The sequence below is a fragment of the Naumovozyma dairenensis genome, chromosome 5, assembly GCF_000227115.2.
Source record: "Naumovozyma dairenensis CBS 421 chromosome 5, complete genome".
Taxonomy (NCBI): Eukaryota; Fungi; Ascomycota; class Saccharomycetes; order Saccharomycetales; family Saccharomycetaceae; genus Naumovozyma; species Naumovozyma dairenensis.
The window spans coordinates 709808-735186 of NC_016483.1; the positions used below are offsets into that span (position 1 = coordinate 709808).

A 25379-nucleotide genomic window follows, 5' to 3' on the forward strand; every position below is an offset into this window, starting at 1 on the left:
GGTGTGTCACAGATGCGGGTAATACACCTTATTAGGATCCTCGTTATACTTGATCAGGGTATAAGTAGTATCAAGCTCATACTGCCCCATCCTTAAGTCTGTTAACTCAGGTAAGGTTTAGAGCAACTAAACTAACCTCACACTGGCATGTCTGCCATATGTAATCTAATCTATGGCAGCCCCTCCTCACTTTCTATCTATATACATACATATGTAGTGAGGACATTGGTTCATCCCCATCGCCTCTGGAAAGGGAAAGGGGATCTGACGTTCTTGTGTTGGTGGTGCGACAACAAAAAACAGTCGCCCAAAACGGCTGGAAAAGACACCCCTACGACTGTAAGGTAATTCTTCATGAAGTTGCATTTCTACTATTGCTATTACTATCACTATTACTTCTTGGATGAATGGAGTCTCCTATACATAAAGCTCTTACATATCATATTCGACCACATCATACATCATACATCCTACTATATTTGTCCTTAAGAAAGTTTATCACTCGTCACAATGGACACAGAAAAAGGGATCAAATGGTAATTTTTCACATTGTTTTCAATAGATCCTATTCGTCTCCTGATCTTTATTCAGAAACGTAACTAATCCATATGCTCTACATAGAATCTATATATAAAGTAAGATTCTTAATATATGATATGTGTTCTCTTAGTATCTGAAACGTCTACCTTTCAAAGTTATTTTGTAAATCAACTCTCGACTCTCACTTCAGCAAAAACAACAAACGAACGCTAGAAGTGTACTCAGTATTACAACAAGATGGATCAATCTCATTCACTTTTAAATAGAGGACCTCAAGATACTCGCCCTCCTAATTTTAGAACAAACAATAGGGAAAATAGTAACATTGTTGATTCTCCTCATATAATTCAGAATTTAGTGTATTGGAAAAATCCAAAAAATACATTAAAAGTATTCTCTTCAATTCTATTCTCCTTAATCATATTTAAACTTTTCAATTTCTTTACACTTTCCCTAAGAGTAATTTATTCAATCTTATTCATATCATCATTAGCTGAATTCATTACAAAATTAACCTTAGGAAGAGGCCTAGTAACAAGCATTTCACCATTAAGAGAAATAAAGTCCAAAAATGAAGCTGTCTCAACATTACATTCAGAAAACTCTAAATTAGAAAAATATTTTAAATTCATTTGGGATTCAAATATCCTTCCTGAATGTCAATTATACATGACATCAATCATATTCGCTAAATCACCAAGGAAAACTTTCGCATTTGCATTAAGTTTCTACATCTTACATAAAATTGCTAAATTAGTCTCCATTTGGTGGTGTATCTTCATTTCAGTTTGGTCTATATTTACTGTCCCCTTCATCTTTTCTAAATTCCAAAGAGAAATTGATCAAACTATTGAAAAGGGATTGAATTATACTAAATCAAAGGGAAAGGCAATCGTTGGTGAAACTCAAGAAATTCCAAGAACTTATATGGAGAAAGTTGATAATAAATTGAATGAATTAGTTCAAGAGAATGGTAATGGTAATGGTAAGGGCAATGGTAAGGGCAATGGTAAGGGCAATGGTAAGGGCACCGAACAACACAAGGAGAATCCTACTCATGGGTTGATGAATTCTGAATTGGCTTCTGAATTAGAAACTCGTCCTTTTGCGAAAGAACCTGTCTTTGAAAAAGAAGTTGTCTTTGAAAAAGAACCTGCTTTTGAAAGATATGGAGTAAGGGATTAACCGCAGTTCTTAGAATTTTTTTATTATTATCAACTGTCTCTTCTTTTATTTTATATATATAAATATATATATATGCTTAAGGTTACATAGCTTGGTGTTTTTTTTTAATATTTTTTGTTTGAAAAAACAAACGATAACTATTACATCATATTTAGATTATGAAGGAATTCAATGGCTTTCAAGAAACCTTTGTCAGCTGCGTTCTTCAAATGAATTAAACCTGATTGTTTATCTTCATTACAACCAATACCATTAAATAAATAATAACCCAGTAAGAATTCATTCCTAGTAATTTTTTCCCATCATTTAATTGGTAACTTTTATAAATCCAATTAAATGATTCATTGAAATTAGGTAAAAGTACGCCCTCAGCACCCGTTAGGTACCAACCTGCCAATGCAATCATAGCCATTGAATTTGGTTTAACTTTATTAGTCGCAGCTTTATAATACCATGCTATTGATTTTTTAGAATCAATTGAACAATTCAATTCACCAAATTCATAACAATGTCCTAATTTCCATTGAGCTAATGGGTAATTAAACCCATTCATCGATTCATCCTGAGCACACTTACTATAATAATACAAAGCCTTCTTATAATCTTGTCGTATTTTCCTCTTCGTATCATCCTCATGCTGGTCTGACATTAATTCTTGACGAATTTGAATAGGTAATGAATCAAATTCATAAATCTTCCCCAATTCATAACATGATTGTGAAGTTGAGGCTTTTTCAAACCAATATATGGCTTTATTTATATCCAATGGAACCACAAGAACATTATTATTTAATCCATAAAGATACGCCAGTCCTAATTTATATTTACATGATGATAAATTTAAATCCTGTGCACCATGAAGATAATATTTGAATGATAAATCTAATGATTCTTCTATTAGCATATCGTTAGGTGTACCCTTTTGGAATTCATAACATATTGCTGTTCTATATGTAGCTTCCGCGTGGTTCAAATTGGATGCTTTGATATAATAATCTAATGCCTTTGCATCATTTTTCGTTATTATTGATTTTAAATTGGATTTGATTTCAATTAGATATGGTTGATGAGAATATAATGTGGCCATTAGATAGATTGCCTGTGCATGTTTCAATTGGATCAGTTTCGTTAGTAATTTGAAGGCATGTTCTAGAATTATTTTCTTGTTTGTTAGGATTTCTTCTGGTTTTAATACTCTTGTAAATTTCTGAGCATTAATGTTATAATTCGATACGAAATCATCTTTGAAGGCATATATTAGTAATGTTTCACACCATTTCATTTGAAGATTCGGAATGAAATTCAAGGAATCTTGTATTATTTGTTTATGAAGATTAAAGAAATATTTAGCATCTTCAGAGTATTCATCAGGCGGAGAAGATGGACATTCTTCTTTTCGTTTAATGTTCGTAGCATTATTAATATTTGCATTTTTTGTATCAAGTGTTTGTGATGGTCTAGAATTAGCATTGGTGTCAACGAATGGTAAATTCATTCGCTGACTATTACTTGTGGATGTAGCATTGCCGTTATTATTATTATTATTGTTGTTGTCCAAGGTCAAGTTATTTAATTGCAAAGACAGTGATGAAGCTGACGCAGAAAAATTTGATTGAAGTGTTACAGGAGGATTAGGTTTCATTATTTCATTCATTATAGGGTCATTGATTGGATTCGAGTCCAATCTTACCATTCTCGGTTGTTGTTGTGGTTGTCGCTGTGGTTCCAAAGTTGGATAAGGCGCCCTTTTCGGCTGTAATTGTTCTGAATTATCAGTAGATGATATTTGGAGTTGAATTCTCTGAGGGGTTTGCTCCTGCTGCATTTGTTGCTGTTGACGAGGATACAGGTTTATGTGTTTCTGATAGGGATCTTGGCCCAGCTGTTCACCATCTTGCCCTTGTCGAGATTTTGGAAGGTTATAGGAAGTCTGATACATTATTTTTTTTATTTTTGCAGCGTAGTTTAAAAATGATAAATGTTAAATTCAATTTAATGCTCTTTCTCTAGTACACATCCAATCCAATGGCAATTATGGTGTCTGGTTCCTGGTCCTTCGTTGACTTTTATGTTATACTATCAAAAGAAAAAAAACAAACCAACCTCTAGATATGGTATATTTATTTGATGGTTTCACCTAACCTATCTCAGTGCACAGCGACTAAACTTTCAATGCGTTAATGGACCTTTGCTCTTTAATTCATCCCAGCATTCAATTTATTTCACTTAATATCATTTCATAGTCTATTGTATTTTCATTTGGAAAATCATGCTTAAATCTTTCATCGGACGAAACTATTCAAGCAAACGCGTACCCGCTCCGTTTAATTGTTTAAACATTTATATACTATATATTATATTTCATAAGGTCTATTCAACAACAAAGCACCAGTAGAATAGGCTGTAGTCAAAAGGTTATCGACGACGCAGATTTGAGAATAGTCATAGCACATCAAAAAGATAATCCATCATGAGTATATTGTCCATACCAGGACTAAGTGTGATTCACAAGAATTCCATGACGATGGCTCCTCTTGCCCTGTCCCCGATATCATCACTACTTCTATTTAAATCTGGATCAGGTCCCACAGGTAGTAAATCCTATGCTACTACCACCACTCAAGATGTTACGAAAAATATAAAGGGTAAGAAGAAATTTAAGAAAGAAAGTAAACAACAAAGAGTTACAGTGAAACCTTTGAATTCAAGGAAAACGTTCTTAATTGATTATTACAAACATTTAATGGAGTCTAATTCCGTCATACTATTTCTTCATTATAATAACTTGCTAAAACAAGAAGATCATTTCTTCAGAGCTCAAGTGAAACAAACAGGTGGGACCTTAACTAAAATAAGAAATAGATTATTTCAAGTATATTTGAAAAATTCTAAACGTGAAGATCCTTGTGCTCCATTGAATGGGGACAAATGTCAACTTCTTACAAACCATCCCTTATTACCCATATTCAAGGGCCCCACAGCAGCAATCACTTTCAAAGAATCCATTCCTGTAAATATATTAAAATTATCAAAAGTTTTAGAAAAGGCAAAATCACAAGATAAATTGTTTATAATTGGAGCACAAATTGATGGACAAACATTTACATTGAAAGACATTAAAGATTACCAAATGTTACCATCTAAGGAACAGTTGAATGTACAATTGGTACAAATATTACAATCATTATCAGGTGTTTCATTAGTTCAATTATTACAATCTGCGCCGGTAGGGTTGGTGTCAAACCTAGAATCTCATGTTAACAACAAACCCTCGTCTTCGTCGGAAGGGAAACCCTAAAAGTTGAGTGAAAAATTTTTAGTGAAAAAAAACAAAAACAAATTCGATGAGATGACAAGTTTGACAATTTGGCACAACTAGTAATTTATTATGCTTGGGATTGTCTATTGACCAATTAAGCTCATCGTAATGTATTGTTAATAAATTAATTATTATACTTTCCTAATATTTATTATATATATATATACATATATTCATCTGTAAATAGCAAAGAAAAAGCAACACCCCAAATAATAATAATATGAAAACTAAACCACTAAGTCAAGATCCAGGCTCCAAACGTTATGCCTATCGTGTAAACAAAGAAGAAAATAGGAAAGAATTGAAACATGTCAAAATTGATGAAACCACATTACCAAAAAAATCCAATGGCAAAAAATCATCCCTAATGGAATTACCAAAGAAAAGATTTTATCGTCAAAGAGCTCATTCAAACCCATTCTCTGATCATCAATTAGAATACCCAAAATCTCCATCTGATATGGATTGGTCTAGACTATATCCATATTATAAAGATGAATCCACCGGAAAGATGACCAATAAAGTTACCATTGCTGATATTGGTTGTGGATTCGGTGGTCTTCTTATTGATTTATCCCCCAAGTTCCCGCAGGATTTAATCTTAGGGATGGAAATTCGTGTACAAGTGACCAACTATGTGGAAGATAGGATCATTGCTTTGAGAAATAACAACGTTACTAAACAAGGTTATCAGAATATTAATGTATTAAGAGGTAATGCTATGAAATTCTTACCAAATTTCTTTGAAAAGGGACAATTAAACAAGATGTTCTTTTGTTTCCCTGATCCTCATTTCAAACAGAGAAAACATAAGGCTAGAATCGTTACTACCACTTTGTTGAGTGAATATGCTTATGTGTTGAAAGAAGGTGAAGGTGTCGTATATACTATCACTGATGTTGAGGATTTACATCTTTGGATGGTCAAACATTTAGAGGCACATCCATTGTTTGAAAGGTTAGATGAAGAATGGGAGAAAAATGATGAATGTGTTCAAATAATGAGAAATGCTACTGAAGAAGGTAAAAAAGTGGAAAGAAAGAAAGGTGCTAAATATATCGCATGCTTTAGAAGAATATCAAATCCTGAAATCATCATATAATATCTAAACTATACATTGTGTGTACTATATTCTTTTAATGAGCTAAAATGATGTCATGTCATATTATTTAGAACTACTACGTACATACATGTATGTTATCATAGAGATCTATAATTAGCTTCTTTAGCTAACAATCTCTTTTTAAGTACAATAGACCATCGATATCCAGTAAGTTTACCAGAACTACCGATTACTCGATGACAAGGAACAATAAGAGCAATTTTATTAAACCCACAACCTCTCCCTACAGCTCTCGAAGCTTTTGGTTTATTTATCTTCTTGGCAATTTCACCGTAACTTATCGTCATGCCAGGTTTTATCTTTCGCATCTCATCCCATATCTGTCTTTGTAAAGTAGTTCCAAATAAGTATTCAATCTCAAGTTTATCAAATTCATAACTTCCAAGATTTTCCATGAAATCAGTATATTCTTCTCTCAAAGGTTCCAACCATATCCATTCTTTTTCACCTTCTGTGCATTCATCTAAGAGATATTTCACTTTTGTTATCTTGGAAAGTGTTTCAAAATCTTGTTCAGCGATCTTAAGTAAAACATCTTTCTGGGAACCCAATGACGCATAGACTAGTTTTTGGGATTGTTCACGAAATATTATTAACGCATTAGTTAAAGCTGTTTCAACAAACGTATAAAGTAGTTTGCTCATTTTTAACTGTGTAATAGTGTATATATTATCCACAGTTTTTCAATAATCTGTGATCCAAACCCCTTATGAATAAAATGTATAGAGCAGGAATGTTATCTTTTTTTTTTTCAATGCATTTAAATTCGATAATATCCTTTTTAGAGTATTAAATCTATGGGACTTTTATTACATAAGAATATACTGAAGTCAAATATGATAGCGCCGCAGTATTTATAAAATTTTGACAGTATAAAACATTACTCTATATATTTTACAATATATTATTCAAAGACTAAAAAATGCCGAGTAAGGGTCTCTTCATAATAACATTGATAGAAATCCCACAATAGTGGCAGCAAAGGCACCTTTGAAACAATCACCTCTCACACCTTCATTAGCAGACTCAGAGGAAGCCTTACTGGCACTACTTGCACTCTTGGCACTTATTGAAGATGAAGTTAACCATGATTCATACTGAGAATGTTTTGATGCAACTGATGGGTCAGTGGAATGAGCTGCCCAATATGAAGAAGCTGATGCAGCATGTGCTGAATCATGAGTGTGACCCACCCAACCACCAGATGTCGAGGAAGAAACTGCCTTCTTAACAGAAGCTGCGCTTGCCGAGGAATAACTTAACCATGATTCATACTTCGAATGTTTAGCAGCAACTGATGGGTCAGTTGAATGAGCTGCCCAATAGGAGGAAGCTGATGCAGCGTGAGCGGAATCATGAGTGTGTCCCACCCAACCTCCTGATGTCGAGTCAGCTGCGGAAATGGATCCCATTAAAATTGATGAAGATAATAATATCGTTGAAACTTTCATTGTAGCACTCGACTTGGATGAATGAATGAATGTTTGTTTGTCTTTTTTGGATGTTATACTATTTCTAGTTGAGTGAAGGAAACGGAATTACAAAGTGTGACATGAGAAAAATCTGAGTAAATATATCATCTTATTTATACTACATTGTACTTGGATATTTATTACCAACTTTGAGAGGATATTTCGGGGTATAAATAATAACTATTTTAGTAAATATGAGGTGCAAAAATAGCTAATGAATCTATATCTGTCATTGCACCTGGTGTAGCTTTAGCTTAATAGTTTTCTGCTGTCTTACCCAGAGCGCGTCTGTCTGTCCGTAGTTTGTTATGTGTGTCTTATTTTAAAGGAAGGAGCAAAACGAGGATGGAGGTGCAACGATTCAATCTGAAAAGACTCGACGTAGAAATGAAAATATACGTTATACACTATGAAACTTAGTACAATCTAAAATCAAGAAGTTTTACATAGCGTTGAAGGTTAACACTGAGAGGGAATACACTTACATACTTTGGGATCGAGAGTTCACTTTGTGCGTAGACTTTATTGCTTAGAGTACGTAGTTGCATATAATGTCAATGAACCAGAGGAACATTTATTAGCCACTTTAATCATTAAATGAAATTAGTTGCTAACAGGTGAAAGATACATTTGTATGGGTTCGCCAAAAAAATAAAACGAAACGGAACGGAACGGAACAAACGGTAAACGTAAAAGAGAGAACTTTGTTAAATATTATCCACAAATTCAATTTTTCTTGTACAAAGCAGACATTATTTTCTGACCAATAGTCACTCGTGGAGACCTTTCCAGAATCCTCTTGACCTATCTCCATAAAATGTTTATAGCTTCATTGTTCTTTCTTCTTGTTTTAAAGTACAACATTATTCTGTAAGTATATGATAATATGTTCTGTCACCCCACTATTACACTACATCCGTGCATCACATACTCTCTTTAAATATGAAAAATTAATGTAACCTTTCAGTTTACTTTAACAGAAAGAGCTCGAAAAGATAATGAAGAAGTAAGTAAGTTTAAGAGGCTCTTCGACAGTCGTAAAATTAGATAAGAATAATCACTAAGATCACACATATTACCTATATACTTATAGAAGTTAACACAGAAACACAACACAGGAAAACCAAGAACGAAAAATGAGTCTACTACCTGATGTGCTACCTTTAGAAGTTATAGATAAGACAATAAACCAACCAGTATGGATTATATTACAATCCCAAAGAGAATTTACTGGTACCCTAATTGGATTTGATGATTTCGTTAATGTTATCATTGAAGATGCTGTGGAATGGGTTTTGAATGAAGAAGGTGAAGATGAAATGATAATGACGCATCATGGTAGAATGCTTTTAAGTGGGAATACTATCGCTATGTTAGTACCAGGTGGGAAGAAAAATGCTTAAATTTAATATTAGCACAATGCTACACACAACAATTATATGCATATTTTTTTTATTTATATTTAACAAGTATAAAACACTTAAACTATGGAAACGACTACTTTAAAGTTTAATTGTAGTTTTCCATCCAAGAATACAAATTGTCGTGCAAAAGAAATTGTTACTGATATCGATTTTATATATGATTGGAATATGCAATGCTCCAGAAAATTGGGTTTTAACTTATCATTTTTTCATAGTTAAATTTAACACAATAATGTGATTTTATGAATTTTTCTGTAATTTAGCAACAATATTTTCTAATTTGGCTTTCGTTAAAGTCGCTTCTTTAGCATTCATGGCAATTGTACTATTCATCAAATGCCACAATCCCATTACATATCTAATGGAAGCCATAGGTTGTTTTTTGGAGATATGAAACAATGTTGATGAAATTGAACAAATTGTTTGTAAATCTGTTTCAAACAATCTACCTCCGATATAATTTAATAATATTTGTAATAGTAAACTCTTCTTCAATTTAAACTGTGTTCGATTTGGATTTTCCAACGTCTCATCATTATTATCACTATTATTCGGGATAATTTTATTTGAATTATAATATTGTTTTAAAATTGTTAGATATGCGTTACGCTGTTCCTCTGTGGAAGGAAGAGGAGTTCCAGTAAATGGTTCAAGATGACACATGATCCATAATATGGTTAATGTACAATGCCATATTGGATTGAATTTTAAATCAGTTTGGGCAAACAAATTTTCCATCTTTTCAGTTATTAAATTCGAACGTTCAATATTCTCTTGAACGGATATATTTTTACTTACTAATGAAGTTAAAATCGCATAAGAATTTAATAAAGCAAACATTTTAATTTCATTTTTGGTCGTTTTTTTATTTATAATTTCTTGATATTGGGCTAACGTCGAGGTCATGTTATTATCTTTCGTGTCAAGGTGATTACAGATAGAATTCAAAAGTAAACTGTTTTCAATCCCCATTTCGTCGTTCTGTTCTTGTTTTGTCAAGATCGAATTCATTAAATCTGTAGGATTCAATATTAAAGTCTCCCAGTTTTGGAAAAAACTGCACATCTTTAGAATATCATTTTGCCACTTATAACTTTCATTTAGATCATTGATTGATAGCGAAGTAGATCCCTTCATTAACGATTTTATTATTCTTTCAGTTGTTTTGGCCACTTTAGGCAAGAATATTTTTGAAAAATTGGCTTTCTCATCGTAACAATTAATTAAGTAACTTACACTTTGTAATAACAGTAAAACATTTTTAATGTTCTTATAATCAAAGACAGACGGTAAATCAATCAATAGTCTTAAATCCGGATTAACTGTCATTTCTAATGTATCAGAAAATGTTAGTTGTGTCTTATTTTTCTTGAAAAAATCACCGATTTCATTAAGTTTATTTGTGATGTTTTCATCCCTATATATTAATACGATTAAACCTAATACCAAGTTCCATGCATATAGTCGATAATCCACGCCAGACCACCACGTACTATCATTTTCATCTTGTAGAATGCCATCGGGTAAATCTGCTCTTTTAACCAGAAGATAATTGGCATAGGACAATCTAACAAACGCTTCCCAATCTTTCGTAACCCCCTCCATAATGGCTATATTCAAATCCAAAGAATTATTTACCTTCTTAGATTTAACTTTACAAAGCAATGTCCATTGGATAAACTCAAACAGACATTGCCAAGCTGAAGTAGAATAAGTTGCAGCTTGTAATTGTTTCAAATATAAGCACAGCTCTCTACAATTCTTCAATGCAATCTTATAATGTAATTTGACATCTTTCTTAAACGGCACCAAATAGATTAAAACAAATTGACACCTTAACTTCCATTCCAGCGTCTCTGTACCACCATTATAATTTTGTAATTTCTTCAACATGGATTGCGCATATGTCTCCACAAGGTCTAAATTATTCGTATCATTATATAAAACATCAATTAATTTGAACGTCGCATGGATATCTTGTTCAATTGTTATAGTGGGATTCTTCTTCAAAAGTTGTAAACAATAGATCCCCATTTGGACCAAAGTATAGTATTCATTCAGTGCTGTCTCTGATTGTATGGCGCCAGATTGAAGTAATTGTGTGGCGTTGCCAAAATACTCCTGTGATAAGGTATAGACTTCATTAGGTGGCAAAGAAGTGAGTGACGACATATGGTGGTAAACGCATCAACCGTATCATTAAAACCACCATCACTCGAGAGTGGACTATATGAGACATTGAACCATTGATAGACCCAAACTGTGATGAATAGATCCCATGTAGAAAAGTATATAAAATGTATAAAATCTCGAAGATTGTGATCGATGGCCCGTATATAACGATAAACAGAGTGAAAGTGAAATTTTTCAGAAACAAAAGAAATAAACAGAAGAAAGTATTAAAGGAATACACAGAGAAGAGATATCATGTAGATAAAGTGAATTGAATTAGCAGTTAAGCCTTAACAAACAATCCGAGTTTGGAACCTAGCTTGCTTACACGGGTCAGGCTAATTGTATATTATTTAAATAAAAAAGAACCGGTTGCTTTAGATAAAAAGTACCATACCATATGTCTGAACAAGGAGATCGTCTAAAGGAATTTCAAGATGCAAACAAAATTGTATTCGATCCAAATACCAGACAAGTATGGGAGAACCAAAATAATAATACTGGCACGATAAATGACACTAACGGTGGAATAGCGAGTAATACTACTGCCAAGATAGAGGGACCCGAACCAGGGTCCATGGAAGAAGCGCAACAACAGCAACTAGCGAAGCAAGAACAAGAGCAAGAGGAAGAGGACGATAATTCAGCTACATCCGGGATAGTACCAACATTACAAAATATAGTTGCCACAGTTAATTTAGGATGTCGATTAGATTTGAAAACAGTAGCATTGCATGCTCGTAATGCAGAATATAATCCAAAACGTTTTGCAGCCGTCATTATGCGTATTAGAGAACCTAAAACCACAGCTTTGATTTTTGCATCAGGTAAAATGGTCGTTACTGGTGCCAAAAGTGAAGATGATTCCAAATTAGCAAGTAGGAAATATGCACGAATTATTCAAAAGATTGGGTTTGCGGCAAAATTCACAGATTTCAAAATTCAAAATATTGTCGGGTCTTGTGATGTTAAATTCCCAATACGTTTAGAAGGGCTGGCGTTTAGTCACGGAACCTTCTCATCGTATGAACCAGAATTGTTTCCAGGTTTAATTTATAGAATGGTGAAACCAAAGATCGTGTTGTTAATCTTCGTATCGGGGAAGATTGTTCTAACTGGGGCTAAACAAAGAGAAGAAATTTATCAAGCGTTTGAAGCTATTTATCCTGTGCTGAGTGAATTTAGGAAAATGTAAGTATATTTATGTATCGAACTGTCAATGTAATCTATTCAATATTAAATTAATAAAAAAATACAGGAAAAATAAACGATCGTCATGAGAACAAAACTGAAACAAATACCATGAATCCTCCAGTGCGTTTTTCTACGGGATATTTTGTAAGCATTCAATTTAGAACAGCTTTCGTTTACTTGAATGAAGGAGATGTTAAATTAGTATCAAATTGTTATGGACTTTCAAATTTACATTTTTGAATTCCGCCGTTGAAGAGTGTGTCACGGATCGGGAACTTTCTGTAAGTAACAAGTTTTATATAATACATAATAAGAAAAATAGGCAACAAAATACACAGAAATGACAGAAAGAAGCTGATGGAAATAATATGAACTCTCATACAATTTCATAAAACACCACTCACTTCCTCTAAACATATATTTAACTAACCTTTATTTACAATATGGTATATTATATACATACATTACATATTACTTTTACAATTCCTTTATCATGTTATTTGTCAAAAAACTTCTGAAGTTTTACTTCCAATTATTCAACAGAATGTTTATTTGCTTAGTAATTGATCGAACTTTGGAATTAAAGATTGTGCTAAGGCAAACGAAAAGACTAATTTTGGACCAGTTGTTAGTAACTTTGGTGTCAAACCTTTGAAAAATGCTGTAAAACCTTCATTCTTAAATGTGTTCTTGACAATCTTTAATCCGCTCTCTGGATTATCAAAACTTCTATTTTGAATTCTTGTCTTAATAACATCCAATGGGGCTGAAACAATCAAAGAAGAACTTGCCCCAACAATAGAAGAAATAAAATTTTGTGTCCATGTTGCTTCAGAATAATCTTTCAATCCTAAAATATATTCTTTGGCAAATGCATTACCACCAAATAGGGCGAACGAACCTGGTGCATTTCTAGCAGCAGTCCAACCCCAACCTCTGTACAGATTAAACAAACCCTCATCTTTCAAAATCTTGACAAACCCTCTGCCTTTAAAAGCTTCTGGGTTTGTTTGTCTCTTGATCTTAAGAACATCTAATGGTAACAATATAATCTCACCAATACCAATAATAGAACCAGCAGTGGCAGATCTTAAAGCTTTACCCGTCTTTTCTCCAAATGCATTATCAAAATCTTTCTTATAATGTTTGTTCAAAAATTCGTTAGCAAACGGTTGACCCCCATACTTGTAAACTCTTTGTAACACCTTGTAAGAGGCAGCATAACCTAACCCTGGGAACAAAGTAAATAATCTCTTTCCTAATGGTTCACTGAAATGATCACGGAAGATAACTTTGTTTAATTCTTTACCGGAGACAATCTTGGTATGATTTGACATCAATCTCTTAGAAATAGTATCCACCGGGTGGAAAACACCAATTTCTAAAATCCCTGCTGAGGCTGAACCCAATAGACGGGCTACACCGGATTGTTTCTTATCGTTTGATGACATTATTAAGTCTACTGTTCTTAAATTCTGTTGCGATCGGTTAACACTTATACAGTGAAGAGATCTATCTTTTGAATCGTTCGAATACAACAATATATATATTTAGATATATAATGGATATAAAAAATCACCTACTGTCCCATATTTGACTAAATAGTCAACTTGCTTACGTCAATAAGGTACGCTAACTTTAAAAATAAAGATTGCACGTAGTCATCGATCGATCAATCAATCAATCACAATTTCGTTTTTTTCTGAAACTTTTCAATTCCTCGAAAAAAAAAAAAACTTTTCGCGTTGCAATGGCGTCAGCTATCCGCTATGTATTGTACGGGTATTTTTATTGTATGTCCCTTATAATGAATGTTCTTTATCATTAGACCCTGGTGTTGATTCTTTTTGGTGTGGCACAGGTGTCATTATAATAGAAGGGTTGAGCTTAATCATTCTTTCAGTAGATGTGTTTTTATCAGTCTTTGTTTGTTGATTATTTTCTTCCAAAGCTTGCCCTTTTACAGTTGAGGGTGTATCTTTTGATGAGCTTCCTGTATTTTCAGTAGACTTTGATTCAGTCGATTTAGCAGTAGGTTCTACACCTTGATCCTCTTTGATTGGTTCAGGTGTCATTATGATGGAGGGATTATGTCGAACTATTTCTTCCATGTCTTCGTTTGGGCGCTGTTGACCATTGTTTCTTGATTTGTTTTCATCTTCATTCAAGATTTCCGATAATGATAACGATGTTGTCCTTGTTGGCTTATTTCCAGGTAAAGTACTGTCCTTACTGGTATCTTTCTTGCTCGTATTATCCAAAGATATATTTCTAAACTTTTCCCCGGTTAAAGGGATGAACCTTGCTTTAGTAGTATTCTTGTTCTGCTTTGGTGGCTTGAATTCATGCAGGCGCTGCAGGCGACCGGAAGACTGCGAACTTTTCTTTATTACTTGCTGGAATGGATTTTGATGGTTAGACAAATTGTTATTGTACAGATTAAATGTATCTCTATCTTTAAACGTTGTTGAAAGCTTGTTGTTATTTTGCTGCGTATGTAGAGAAAAAGAAGCTCCATTTGTTAGGTTGGATTTATTACCGCTACCGCTAATACCCTTTAACCTAGAATCTTGAGATGAGTGTCCATCGATAGTATCCTTATTGTATGGTGTGGCAGGATCAACGTTATTTTTATTCGGAGACACTTTCTGGGTCCATTTTGCCAGTACTTCCGTTGGAATTGTTATTACCGCATCGTTATCTTGGGGTTGACCTATTAATTCGCTCCCATTTAAATCAGTATTTTTACTTACATCTGGAGGTAAAGTTGAGTTAGTCAAATTTTGGGGATGTGCTTGTGCGGAGTGAGGTTCCGATAGCGATCTTGATGATGCAATATTTGCATTTGTAATGACTGGTATGCTGTGAGACGGTATATTCGGAAGTTGTACAACATGAATATGTTCAATATTATACTTGAGGAATGTCAATGCTTTCCGATATTTTTGTTGATTTCTATTATTCGACGTGGCCTCAAACACTTGAAACTTTTTTTCTATGTTTGATATTAATTTCGACTTGATGAACGATTCAATCTTTCTCATTGTTTCTAGACTTTGCTTTACAAGCAAATGTTTATAATTTTCCTTAAATTTCTTATTATCATGCGTGATCTTTTTCTTAAGTAATTCAACTTGCTTCTTTATTTCATCATTATTTGGCTCGAGGGTCCTTTGTTTCAGATCCATGATTTCTTCTCGTTGCTTATTAATCGTGTCTTGACTTATGGTCCATCCGTATCGCGTCATTTCCAATTCCTTCTTAAGGGCATCAATCTGGTATACTTGTGCCTGATTGGTCTGAATAGCAGTTCTATATCCGTTAATAACCTGGTATAAAGTTTCACCTAACTCTTCCTTTGAGTAATGCGCTGTGTTGATTGTAATAGGATCATTGGATAGAAGTATCTGCCCCGAGTAGGGAAGATTTGATTGTTTGATTCCTTGACTTTCCAGCGTTTGATCCCCATGTAGTTGCTGGGGTTGTTGTACAGGTGGAGTATTATTATGAATCCAGTCAGTATGTTGTGGGAGTTGTCTATTAGTAAGTTGAGTTTGTTGAGTTTGTTGAAATGTTGGAATAACATGTTGGCCTGATTGGGTTTGATTGGAGGATATTGATGTAGGTAATGTCTGCACCTGGTTTGTTTGGGGTCGCTGTTGTTCTTGCAGTTCGTTTACTTTCTGTAGTGATAGTCCCTTGTTTGATTGTATTGATTGAATATCAACATGCGGTACTTGAGTTTGTGGTAATTGTTGATTGTTCCCAGGCTGTGGTAAGAACTGATTATTACCTTGCAGTATTTCAATTCCTTGTTTTGCTGGAGTTTGGATCTTTTCAGGCTCCTGAAGTTGAACTAGTTGATTCTGTTCCAGTAACTGTTGTTGTTGTTGTTGTTGCTGCTGCTGCTGTTGTTGTTGTTGTTGCTGCGATTGCTGTTGTTTCATGGCATCCAATTTTTGTTGTTGCTCTTTAATTGTTGTCTTATATTGGCCAAGGATAACGTTACATTTGGCCACATAGTCTTGACATTTCTTCAAATATTTTTCCGAATCATCTAATTGTTTAGTCAAATCATGTGATGTTTTCTTTTCTTTATTTATTAATAGTTTAAAATTGTCTAAATCAGTTTGTCTTGCTAGTCTTATTTCACGCAATTCCTCATTTAATAATGTAAGTTTATTTCTGACTCTTTTCATTAGTGGATTTTCTTCCATTATAGTGAGATTTTTAACAACATCATATTTATTGACTTCATCCAATGTGGATTGTAATGATTCTTGTTGAAATTCAGAATCTCTTAATTTATCAAGAAGTTCTTGTTTTAATTCTAATAGCTTGTTCTTTATGTTGATATCTGTTTCTTCTGGTTTTGATTCTAGTTCAGCAATTCTAGTCCGTAGGGATAATATTAACTTTTTATCTTCTGCGGCTGTTATTCGACGATGTTCCTTAGCTGAAGTTTCGTCGACGGATTCTTCTTCTGATTCAGTTACATCTGTCACATCTGTGGCATTTTGTGACTCCGCTTCAGGTGAGAAAACTTCATTTGTTAAATCGATGCTTTCGGCATTGCCTACTTCTTTTACCATCGTTTGATGCATTTGATTATCATTCTCATCGTCATTCTCATCGTCATCACTAGTTATTGATGCCTCGTGCAAAAGCTGTAAATTTCGTACTTTCCTATTCTCATTACTGATATCATTAAACAAGAAATCTTGTAAAGTGACAAGGTCAAAATTCTGATCTTTCAATTGTTTCACTTTCCCAAACAAAGAGGCCAATCTAATCTGGTCATTAATCAATTGATCAGATAAATCATTGACATGATTCTTCAAAAAAATCTCATTCTTCTCAAAATGAATCAATTTCAATTCCATTTGTGATATCAATTTCTTGTAGTTCGTCTCTAGAGTCTCCCAATGATGCATATATTTTTTCAATTTTTTCTTACTAGATTTGGAACGTTTTTTGCTGATTGTGATGCCATTTTCTTCTGCTCCTACTCCAGCAGCACCGCCACCACTTTTGCTATCATCATCACTGCTATCATAGTAGAGATCTTCATTTCTTTTCCTTTTCGTTGCTTTTTTGCTGTCCATCGTTCTTCAAATGAGGGACTAAAGGAGATCAGGGCTATGAAAAGAAAGTTTTACCCTCAAATCACTTGTTAATGTTGTAAGGTGATGTGAGAGAATTAATGATTATTAGAATGTTTTGTTTTGATTGTTTTGAAAGAAGGAATTGAGGTTATAAAAATTGGCGTCCTTCTTTTGTTATTTTTTCGCGGATCGTCTTTGTAAACGTTTTTATCATCAGCTCTGTTGAATAGGAAGTACGTACAATAATTCGAACAAAAAGAGTGATGTGGATGATGTGTTAGACGATATATCTATAGCACGTACGTATGTGGACTGCTAAAGAATATATATATATATGTAGAGCACGGGGGAGTTTTATAAATAAGATCTGGGGCCGAATTAGTCTTTAAGGCAATTGGCAAACTTCGAGTTAGATATATCTGTGTATGCATATAAGGTAATAATTAAAATACGACAGTTAATGCTTTTAATGCGGTAAATAGTATAAATATATAAGATATTGGGAAAATGCATGCAAGAAAAAAAAGGGATCATATATAATACTCAGTTGATGGGGAAGTTTCACTTTTAGGAGACGTGTTTACATTATTATTATTGTTGTTGTTATTTCCCTCGTATGAAGTTGTTTGTCTATTTACATTTTTCAAGTTCATATCGGAATTATGCACTGGTGTACTTGGAATACTATGAGAATAAGCATTCGTGTTTATCAATGAATTGGAACGTTTGGTTGGTGAATCGCCAATTGATCTAGTAATAGAATTATGATTTGGGTCTCGTATTTTGTTTTGAATTTGATTAGTATAACTTATCAAATCAATTCTTTGAATGACTTTATCTAATGGAGTCCCCACATTCCTATATTGTCTTGACCACTCACGATATTTTCCTTGATAATATTCTTCAAATGAATTTAGTAATTCCCTTTTGATGATTTCGTTTGGGATTGGTGGCTTTCTTTCAAATTGATTAAATGCATTAATTTTATTAATCCATGTTCTAATATGGGTTTCTCTTGTCCAAGAATTCAATTTAAAGTCATGCAATATAGTCTGTAAAACTATGGGAACGTTAATTTTAACGAATGTCTTTTTAACGAGTTCCCAATTGACATATGCTGGTAATGACATGTCCACTATGTCGGGGAAAAGACTCTTCAAGATAATTGTTAAGAATATATTTTCAGCTTCATATAATGGAATATTTTTCATTGTCTTTTTCATTGAATTATTGAATGATTTTAAAGTTAATAATTGATTTAATTTCAATTCTTCAAAACTATTTTCAAAATCAGCAGCAAACATGATAAAACTTGTTGCTCTATTTGGAGATATATCTTTCAATTGATCAATCCAAATTTGCGTTTGATCGATCCAAAAGTTTGTCATATCGAGAAGATATTTTTCCATATCAAAAGTTGATATGTAATCTAGATTCTCCATATTTGTAATTGTTAATGTTGTTAATTTAGACCAATAAATATTGGCATTACAATCTGCTGATGGGGCTGGCCATTTATTATTATCAATTAACCATAATTTTTCTTGATAAATAATTTGTTTATCATTACCAATCACGGCTTTAGATGCGTTTGGTTTTGCTTTTGTATCTGTATCTGTATCTGTATCTGTATTTGTACTTGTAGTTGCAGTTGTAGTTACAGCCGTGGATGTATGTACTGAGGGAGCGGTTCCATTTATTTTATTACTGTCATTATTGTTATTAGTAATATTATTATTCTTAGTGTTCGTGTCAGTATTATGAGTTGAAGCTGTACTAATGTTGGTTGATGGTGTTTCGATGGTTTGTTGATGTTTATTTGTTTCTTGTTTCTTAGTTGTAGTTTGAGTAGGAGTTGAAGTTGTAGTTGTAGTTGTAGTTTTAGCAGCAGCTGTGGTTGTAGTTTCCATAACTGCTGAGGTGTTGACTCTAGTAGTGTTTGTACTTACTATAGGTTCGTGCTGCTGTATAGCTTCCTGCTGCCGCGGTATTGGTTGTGGTTGTTCAGGTATTTGTTCATTGGGCTGTTGCTTTTGTAATTCAGATTCCTTTGTAATATCTTTCGTTATAGTTGGCTCCTGTATTGATGGTTCCTTTTGAGGAGTATTGTCTGCATTAATTTTTGTTGTAGTTTTAGGTTCTGGTGCAGCATTAGTCTCCAGTACTTGCTGTTGCACGGGTTTTTCCTTCTGTATTTCTTGCTGTACTTCCTGCTGTATTTCTTGTTCATGCTCCTGTTCCGGTTCCTGTTCTTGTTCAGTGTCATTAGTTGCATCTTGGAACATTGTTAATAATTCAGTGAGACTTATTGCATAATTTTGCCAATTTGGAAACACTTTTGTCAAAATATAAAGATCTTCTCTTTTGAAAAATAAAGTGACTGGATTTTCAATTTCTTGATCTTCATCACTCATTGGATTAATTGGTCTAATTGACCTCAGTTGGTCTAGTGTATTAGCATCCAATTTTGTGGTAGCATCAGTTTGTGACATGGTGCTGGTGGTGATGATGCTTCCTTGCCTTTGCTTCTCGGTTACTCTAATCTAGTTTTTAGATAAAAAAAATACTACAAGTGCACGGCCTTAGTGAGATATATTATTGACAGGGAATGATATAATACAGGTGATCCACAAATAGATATCTTCTTCTATTGCTGTACTCCGAGCTTGTTTTCTGTCTGTCTGTCTGTCTGTCCATATTTACCGTCTGGTCGGTATTGCATATGAATTTACTTACATAATCTACTACCATATATCATTTATTCTATTCAAAACTAGACGTCCCAGTGAAATGTTTCAAAAAATGGCTTTTCACGGCTACCCGGTCGTAGGGTTGAGTTTTGACCAATTCCTCCAGAACGTTAGGGCACTGGCATCAAACCCTACACCACTACCATGGTGTTTTGCCTTTATATATAACCCTAAAATAAACTCTGTACACCCGCACCCCACACTGATCAAGAAAGGGCGAAGAGTGTTGTTGCGGGGGTAAGGGGGACCCTCAGTGCACCACACCTTGCCGACCCAAATCAAAACTACCCGCCCGGCCCCACACGAGTACATTCGCGCCAACAACAGCGCAAATCAGACCTCTCAGTCAGTCAATCGAACTATCTTTAGTTACCGATCTATCAACACTAACAACACTAACAACACTAACAACACTAACAATAATAACAACTCTATATATGTTTATCCGCCGGTGCTTCATATATATAGTCAATAGTCCTGTATATATAAGGGGCCAATTCAATATATTATACTATACTATACTATACTATACTATACTATATTACACCACTATACCTACCTACCAACCTCTGTTTCAACATCTCTTATAGCCATATCCTTCTCAATCAACCAAGACAATTTCCGCCGATAAACTCCTCCCTTTACAATGGTATTCGGTCTCACAAGAAAGGAAAATAGAGTACCAGATCTATCTAGGTATGACTATTATTATCAAAATAAACAAGATTATAACAAAAGCTCACAATTATCTGCAGACGCTGCCTATGCGGCAAGTTCAGCACAATCATCTCCTCCTCCTCCGATAGCATACACTAATTCAAATCAATTAAGATCCTCAACACCGTCTACCGTTAACCGTCGTTCTCGTAGGAATACTGTCATCAATAATAATAATAATAATAATAGGAACAGTAACATTACCAGCCGAAACAATGTAAGGAAAGCTAATTCAATGGTAAATTACTCTTCAAATCCTTTAAGAAAACAACAACAACTACAACAACAGCCGCAACTTCCACATTCAAATTCAACAAGATCTGTAAGAAATAGTGCAATACCAAACACGAAAAGGATAACGAACGTCAATCCAGTCTCAAAAACACCTCAAAAAAGACAATCCGTTAGAAAAAACTCTACAACAAGGAAAATATCATCTAATAATAATACTACAACAAACGCTGTAACAAACAGAAACTCTAATAAAACATATTCTTTAAAATCACAAATAAGTTTCGACTCTCCAAGGACGAAGAAAAACATTAATACTAATACTGATACTGATACTGATACTGATACTAATACTAATAATATTCCAACAAAAAAAATAATTAACAATAATACCCGTAGAATAAACTCATTAACAACTGCAACAACATCTCAAAAACAACTACAAAATAATCATCAAAGAAGAACAAACTCATTAACATTATCGAAAAAACAACAAGAAAATAACTCATCATCAAGAACAAATTCAATAACTATAAAGACTACAAAAGTATTAGATCCATCAGGTAGAACTAAATCAATAACGAAAAAGACAATAAAGAAAATAGACGGTAATGAATATATAATTGAAACTACTACAACTACCACTACTACTACAAAGAAAAAGAAGAAACCAAATAATAATTATCATTTCGATCATTTTAGTGATAATTTTGTAGATGATTATAATGAAGACCTTATTGAAGAATTGAATAATAATAATTCAAATCAACTCGATGATGAGGACGATATCGATCAATCATTTCTGGATCCCAGGATTGAAAATATTATCTTAGCTAATGATTCTACTTCTCCTCAGATCCAAGAAATTCCTGAAGAAGATGAAGATGAAGATATAATAGAATTATCGGAAAATAATAATGATCAGGAATATTATGATGATTATGTCGAAAATGAAGATCATGATGATGAAAGTGAAGTTGACTACATTGAGGAAGAAGAAAATCCGGAAGAACAAGTAGAACAAATTGATAACAAAATTGACGAATTCGTTTCAAATAATTTCACATACGATTATGATAACCCTTATCTGGATGATATTAATGAATCCCCCACCTTAACACCATCCGAAAGTACCAACCCAGCCCAATTTGAATGGAAGATTCAAACTCCCTATTCTGAGTTACAAACCCCTAAACGAATTAAAACGTCGGGTTCATTGGTAAAATTAGATGAAACAAGTAGCATGTCTAAATTCGATGACGCTTTGGATTATATCCCAACGAAATCTATAACCACAACAAAGGATCAACATCCTACTTCACCAATGGAAAAATTGACATCTCCAAATAGATTCAAAGCAACGAAGATTATTTCCACACCAACCAAAATAAGTAATACTACTACTGTCGAAGGTTATAACAATAATAACAAAAATAATAATGTTGATTATCCCTTAAATAAAAGAAAAAGTAAAGGAATAAATAAGGAGAAAACAACGGTTATAAATACGCCAACAGCAACAGCACCACCACCACCACCACCACCACCATCACAAGCCTCGTTAACTGCACATATGAAAAATAAAACTCCACGTTCAGCTTCCTTTTCTATTCCTAAGGCTCCTTCGAGTCAAAATTCTAATCAAAAGACAAAACAACCTCTTACAGAAGAAGAAATGTATGCACATGCTTTGAAAGCTGCTGAAAAAATTGTCTACAAAGATAGAATAGCATCTCCTATATCACAACAAAGTGGTAAGGGGAAAACTAGTAATATGGGTCAAAGAATGACGTTAAGAAGCCCTTCTGACAACAACAATAACACAAATACAAATAATCAAGCTCTAATGGACATTATGAATTCTCCTCCTCATCCATCACAACCACCACCTAAAAATAAACTGGCTGCTTTATTTCACAAGACTAAGTCTCATTCCAGAAATTCTTCCATTGATCAACCTACTATAGTGACCACACAACCTCCAGTTGTAGTACAATCTCACACATCTCCTCGTACATCAAATAATTCTATGCAAAGAAATATACCATCCGTAAATACGACCTCTGAGGAAACTAACAACAAAACAATGAAGAAGAAAAAGAAACCATTATCTGATGAAGAAATGTATGCCCAAGCTTTGAAAATTACAAGAAAAAGATACCTTGATTCACATGGAATTGTTGAACCAGACCAAGATAATGGATCCTCCCATGAGGATAATATTTCACACTCAAATAAAACTATTGCAAGAGGAAATGTTCCAGAACAATCTTCCACGATAACACATGGAATCATTACTGCATCAAGACCAAATGAACCCGAATTTGAAGAAACTACTTCAAGCACAATAATGGAACAACCTCAACCAATTACTCCACCAACAACATCATCTAACTCAGCAACCCCTCCCACAACTGCAGCGGTGCTTCCTCAATCAACTACTTCAAAGCCATCTACCAAAAATAAATCAAAATTTCATGATCTCATGGATAAAGTAGTTCAATTCTCCGTAGAAAATAGTGGCTATCAACCACCAAGAGAAGAGAAATTGAAAATGAAACAATCAGAAAGACAAAATGAGGAACAACTAATTCATGATCAAGTTATATCATCAATTCAAAATCCCACAATACCAACTCAGAAAGTAAATTCAATTAATAATACAATTGGCCCCGCAGATGGACATGAACAGCCCCAACAAGGAGGAATAAATGAGGAAGAACTTGGAAATACAATAATGCCACTTAATGTCCCATTAACAAACCCTGCCGCTACAGATAGTGTTTCATCTTTCCAAAAGACGAAAAGTGAATCAAAGAGTATGTTTACAATGAATTCAAAAAAATCAAACAAAAAATCAAATAATAATGATATCGCAATTGATGATACTACTAAAATTATTAAAGTTAATACTGATGGTAGTAATGGTACTATTAAGAAGAAAAGTGTATTCAAGAAATTATTTAATCGACATTAAGTTTTTTCCGTTTGTTTTTTCCTTTTTTCATTCAACATTTTAGTTACGTTTTTTTAAATACCTGTTCTAATTTTAATATTTTTTCTCTAATTATTTAATTTAATTTCTTTAATTTTATCTAATATACTTTACTAATAACAACGAATTATATAAATTTTGTAGTTATGGATATAAAGCTGTCTGAACAAACGGGACCTTACCCCAAAACTACCAGTACAGATTATATTATATACTTTGTTCCGTCTATAATAATTGTCGCATACAACGTTTATCTAAGTGCAATTCGAATTTTTCAATGGATTGTATCAGTGCTTTTATTGAGGGATAAATACACTAGTATTTATTATAATAATGAGAAAAGATAATATACAAAGGAAGAAAGATGCATTAGAAATATGGCTTTTTTTATTATGTTTTAGTTCTATTTAGACTCAAGAATAGTCTGTAATGTATTCACATCAAACATTCCTGAACCTTCCTTTAAAACATTTGCCAGAAGAGTCAATGATTTGGTAGTAAAATCAGGAGCAGTCCTCAATTCATTAATATCATCACCATAATTTTCAAATAATAAACCAAGATATTGATTCTTCAAATCATTTTCAATCTTTTCTGCATTAGTATTATTACCATTAATTGTAGATTTTCTTTCATTAATCGCATCGGAAAATTTCAATTTTGCATCATTAATAGCTTCTTCCACTTTCTGTAAATCAACTTGAGTACCTTCTTGATTTCGTTGACCATTCGATCTCTGAGTTAAATCTGTAGTAGTAAATGGAATATTATTTAATCTATCCTTCGTTTCATCATCTAAAAATTCTGCAGCCTTTTCAGACTTCATTGGGACAGACGATTCATTGTCAGATAATTCAACATCGGATACGATCACATCTTTATTTTCAACATTATCATCATTCGTTATAATTTCTTCATTATCAGAAGATGAGGAAGATGAAGAAGAATCAGAATCAGAGGAAACATCAGCAGTTCTTCTCTTCTTTCTTCTTCTTGATTTTTTATTATTGTTCTTTTTTATCACGTTAATATCACCTGCAGACATGATTGGGAGAATGGGTATATTGATGAAGGTTAGTTCTATCTGCTCCACATATATATTGGATACGCTATATATAAATATTTACTAACCTGTTTGTTCTCTTTTTTTTT

The 25379-nt window shown here is 33.4% G+C and overlaps 14 protein-coding genes across 14 annotated transcripts; 6 read left to right on the forward strand and 8 right to left on the reverse strand.

Moving 5' to 3' along the window:
• Nucleotides 1–777: 777 nt before the first annotated feature.
• On the forward strand, nucleotides 778–1725 carry NDAI0E03300 (reticulon family protein; the record flags this gene model as incomplete). The annotated part of the gene is made up of 1 exon (XM_003670342.1): nucleotides 778–1725. The coding sequence occupies one exon, from the start codon at nucleotides 778–780 to the stop codon at nucleotides 1723–1725; it is 948 nt and encodes a 315-aa protein (XP_003670390.1).
• A 214-nt stretch (nucleotides 1726–1939) lies between these two features.
• On the reverse strand, nucleotides 1940–3664 carry ACK1 (Ack1p; the record flags this gene model as incomplete). The annotated part of the gene is made up of 1 exon (XM_003670343.1): nucleotides 1940–3664. One exon carries the CDS (start codon nucleotides 3662–3664, stop codon nucleotides 1940–1942), a length of 1725 nt encoding a protein of 574 aa, XP_003670391.1.
• A 531-nt stretch (nucleotides 3665–4195) lies between these two features.
• On the forward strand, nucleotides 4196–5023 carry MRPL11 (mitochondrial 54S ribosomal protein uL10m; the record flags this gene model as incomplete). Its single annotated transcript, XM_003670344.1, has 1 exon — nucleotides 4196–5023. One exon carries the CDS (start codon nucleotides 4196–4198, stop codon nucleotides 5021–5023), a length of 828 nt encoding a protein of 275 aa, XP_003670392.1.
• A 241-nt stretch (nucleotides 5024–5264) lies between these two features.
• Nucleotides 5265–6146, forward strand: TRM8 (tRNA (guanine46-N7)-methyltransferase; the record flags this gene model as incomplete). Its single annotated transcript, XM_003670345.1, has 1 exon — nucleotides 5265–6146. The coding sequence occupies one exon, from the start codon at nucleotides 5265–5267 to the stop codon at nucleotides 6144–6146; it is 882 nt and encodes a 293-aa protein (XP_003670393.1).
• A 98-nt stretch (nucleotides 6147–6244) lies between these two features.
• On the reverse strand, nucleotides 6245–6811 carry MGT1 (methylated-DNA--protein-cysteine methyltransferase; the record flags this gene model as incomplete). The annotated part of the gene is made up of 1 exon (XM_003670346.1): nucleotides 6245–6811. The coding sequence occupies one exon, from the start codon at nucleotides 6809–6811 to the stop codon at nucleotides 6245–6247; it is 567 nt and encodes a 188-aa protein (XP_003670394.1).
• A 297-nt stretch (nucleotides 6812–7108) lies between these two features.
• NDAI0E03350 (uncharacterized protein) lies at nucleotides 7109–7618 on the reverse strand (the record flags this gene model as incomplete). Its single annotated transcript, XM_003670347.1, has 1 exon — nucleotides 7109–7618. The coding sequence occupies one exon, from the start codon at nucleotides 7616–7618 to the stop codon at nucleotides 7109–7111; it is 510 nt and encodes a 169-aa protein (XP_003670395.1).
• Nucleotides 7619–8775: 1157 nt separating this feature from the next.
• LSM5 (RNA-binding protein LSM5) lies at nucleotides 8776–9042 on the forward strand (the record flags this gene model as incomplete). Its single annotated transcript, XM_003670348.1, has 1 exon — nucleotides 8776–9042. The coding sequence occupies one exon, from the start codon at nucleotides 8776–8778 to the stop codon at nucleotides 9040–9042; it is 267 nt and encodes an 88-aa protein (XP_003670396.1).
• Nucleotides 9043–9303: 261 nt separating this feature from the next.
• SCC4 (cohesin-loading factor complex subunit SCC4) lies at nucleotides 9304–11235 on the reverse strand (the record flags this gene model as incomplete). The annotated part of the gene is made up of 1 exon (XM_003670349.1): nucleotides 9304–11235. One exon carries the CDS (start codon nucleotides 11233–11235, stop codon nucleotides 9304–9306), a length of 1932 nt encoding a protein of 643 aa, XP_003670397.1.
• A 400-nt stretch (nucleotides 11236–11635) lies between these two features.
• On the forward strand, nucleotides 11636–12430 carry SPT15 (TATA-binding protein; the record flags this gene model as incomplete). Its single annotated transcript, XM_003670350.1, has 1 exon — nucleotides 11636–12430. One exon carries the CDS (start codon nucleotides 11636–11638, stop codon nucleotides 12428–12430), a length of 795 nt encoding a protein of 264 aa, XP_003670398.1.
• A 547-nt stretch (nucleotides 12431–12977) lies between these two features.
• On the reverse strand, nucleotides 12978–13880 carry GGC1 (Ggc1p; the record flags this gene model as incomplete). Its single annotated transcript, XM_003670351.1, has 1 exon — nucleotides 12978–13880. The coding sequence occupies one exon, from the start codon at nucleotides 13878–13880 to the stop codon at nucleotides 12978–12980; it is 903 nt and encodes a 300-aa protein (XP_003670399.1).
• Nucleotides 13881–14231: 351 nt separating this feature from the next.
• ASF2 (Asf2p) lies at nucleotides 14232–17534 on the reverse strand (the record flags this gene model as incomplete). The annotated part of the gene is made up of 1 exon (XM_003670352.1): nucleotides 14232–17534. The coding sequence occupies one exon, from the start codon at nucleotides 17532–17534 to the stop codon at nucleotides 14232–14234; it is 3303 nt and encodes a 1100-aa protein (XP_003670400.1).
• A 530-nt stretch (nucleotides 17535–18064) lies between these two features.
• Nucleotides 18065–20026, reverse strand: NDAI0E03410 (uncharacterized protein; the record flags this gene model as incomplete). The annotated part of the gene is made up of 1 exon (XM_003670353.1): nucleotides 18065–20026. The coding sequence occupies one exon, from the start codon at nucleotides 20024–20026 to the stop codon at nucleotides 18065–18067; it is 1962 nt and encodes a 653-aa protein (XP_003670401.1).
• A 904-nt stretch (nucleotides 20027–20930) lies between these two features.
• Nucleotides 20931–24209, forward strand: MSC3 (Msc3p; the record flags this gene model as incomplete). Its single annotated transcript, XM_003670354.1, has 1 exon — nucleotides 20931–24209. One exon carries the CDS (start codon nucleotides 20931–20933, stop codon nucleotides 24207–24209), a length of 3279 nt encoding a protein of 1092 aa, XP_003670402.1.
• A 421-nt stretch (nucleotides 24210–24630) lies between these two features.
• On the reverse strand, nucleotides 24631–25272 carry RSA3 (Rsa3p; the record flags this gene model as incomplete). The annotated part of the gene is made up of 1 exon (XM_003670355.1): nucleotides 24631–25272. The coding sequence occupies one exon, from the start codon at nucleotides 25270–25272 to the stop codon at nucleotides 24631–24633; it is 642 nt and encodes a 213-aa protein (XP_003670403.1).
• Between the last annotated feature and the right edge of the window lie 107 nt (nucleotides 25273–25379).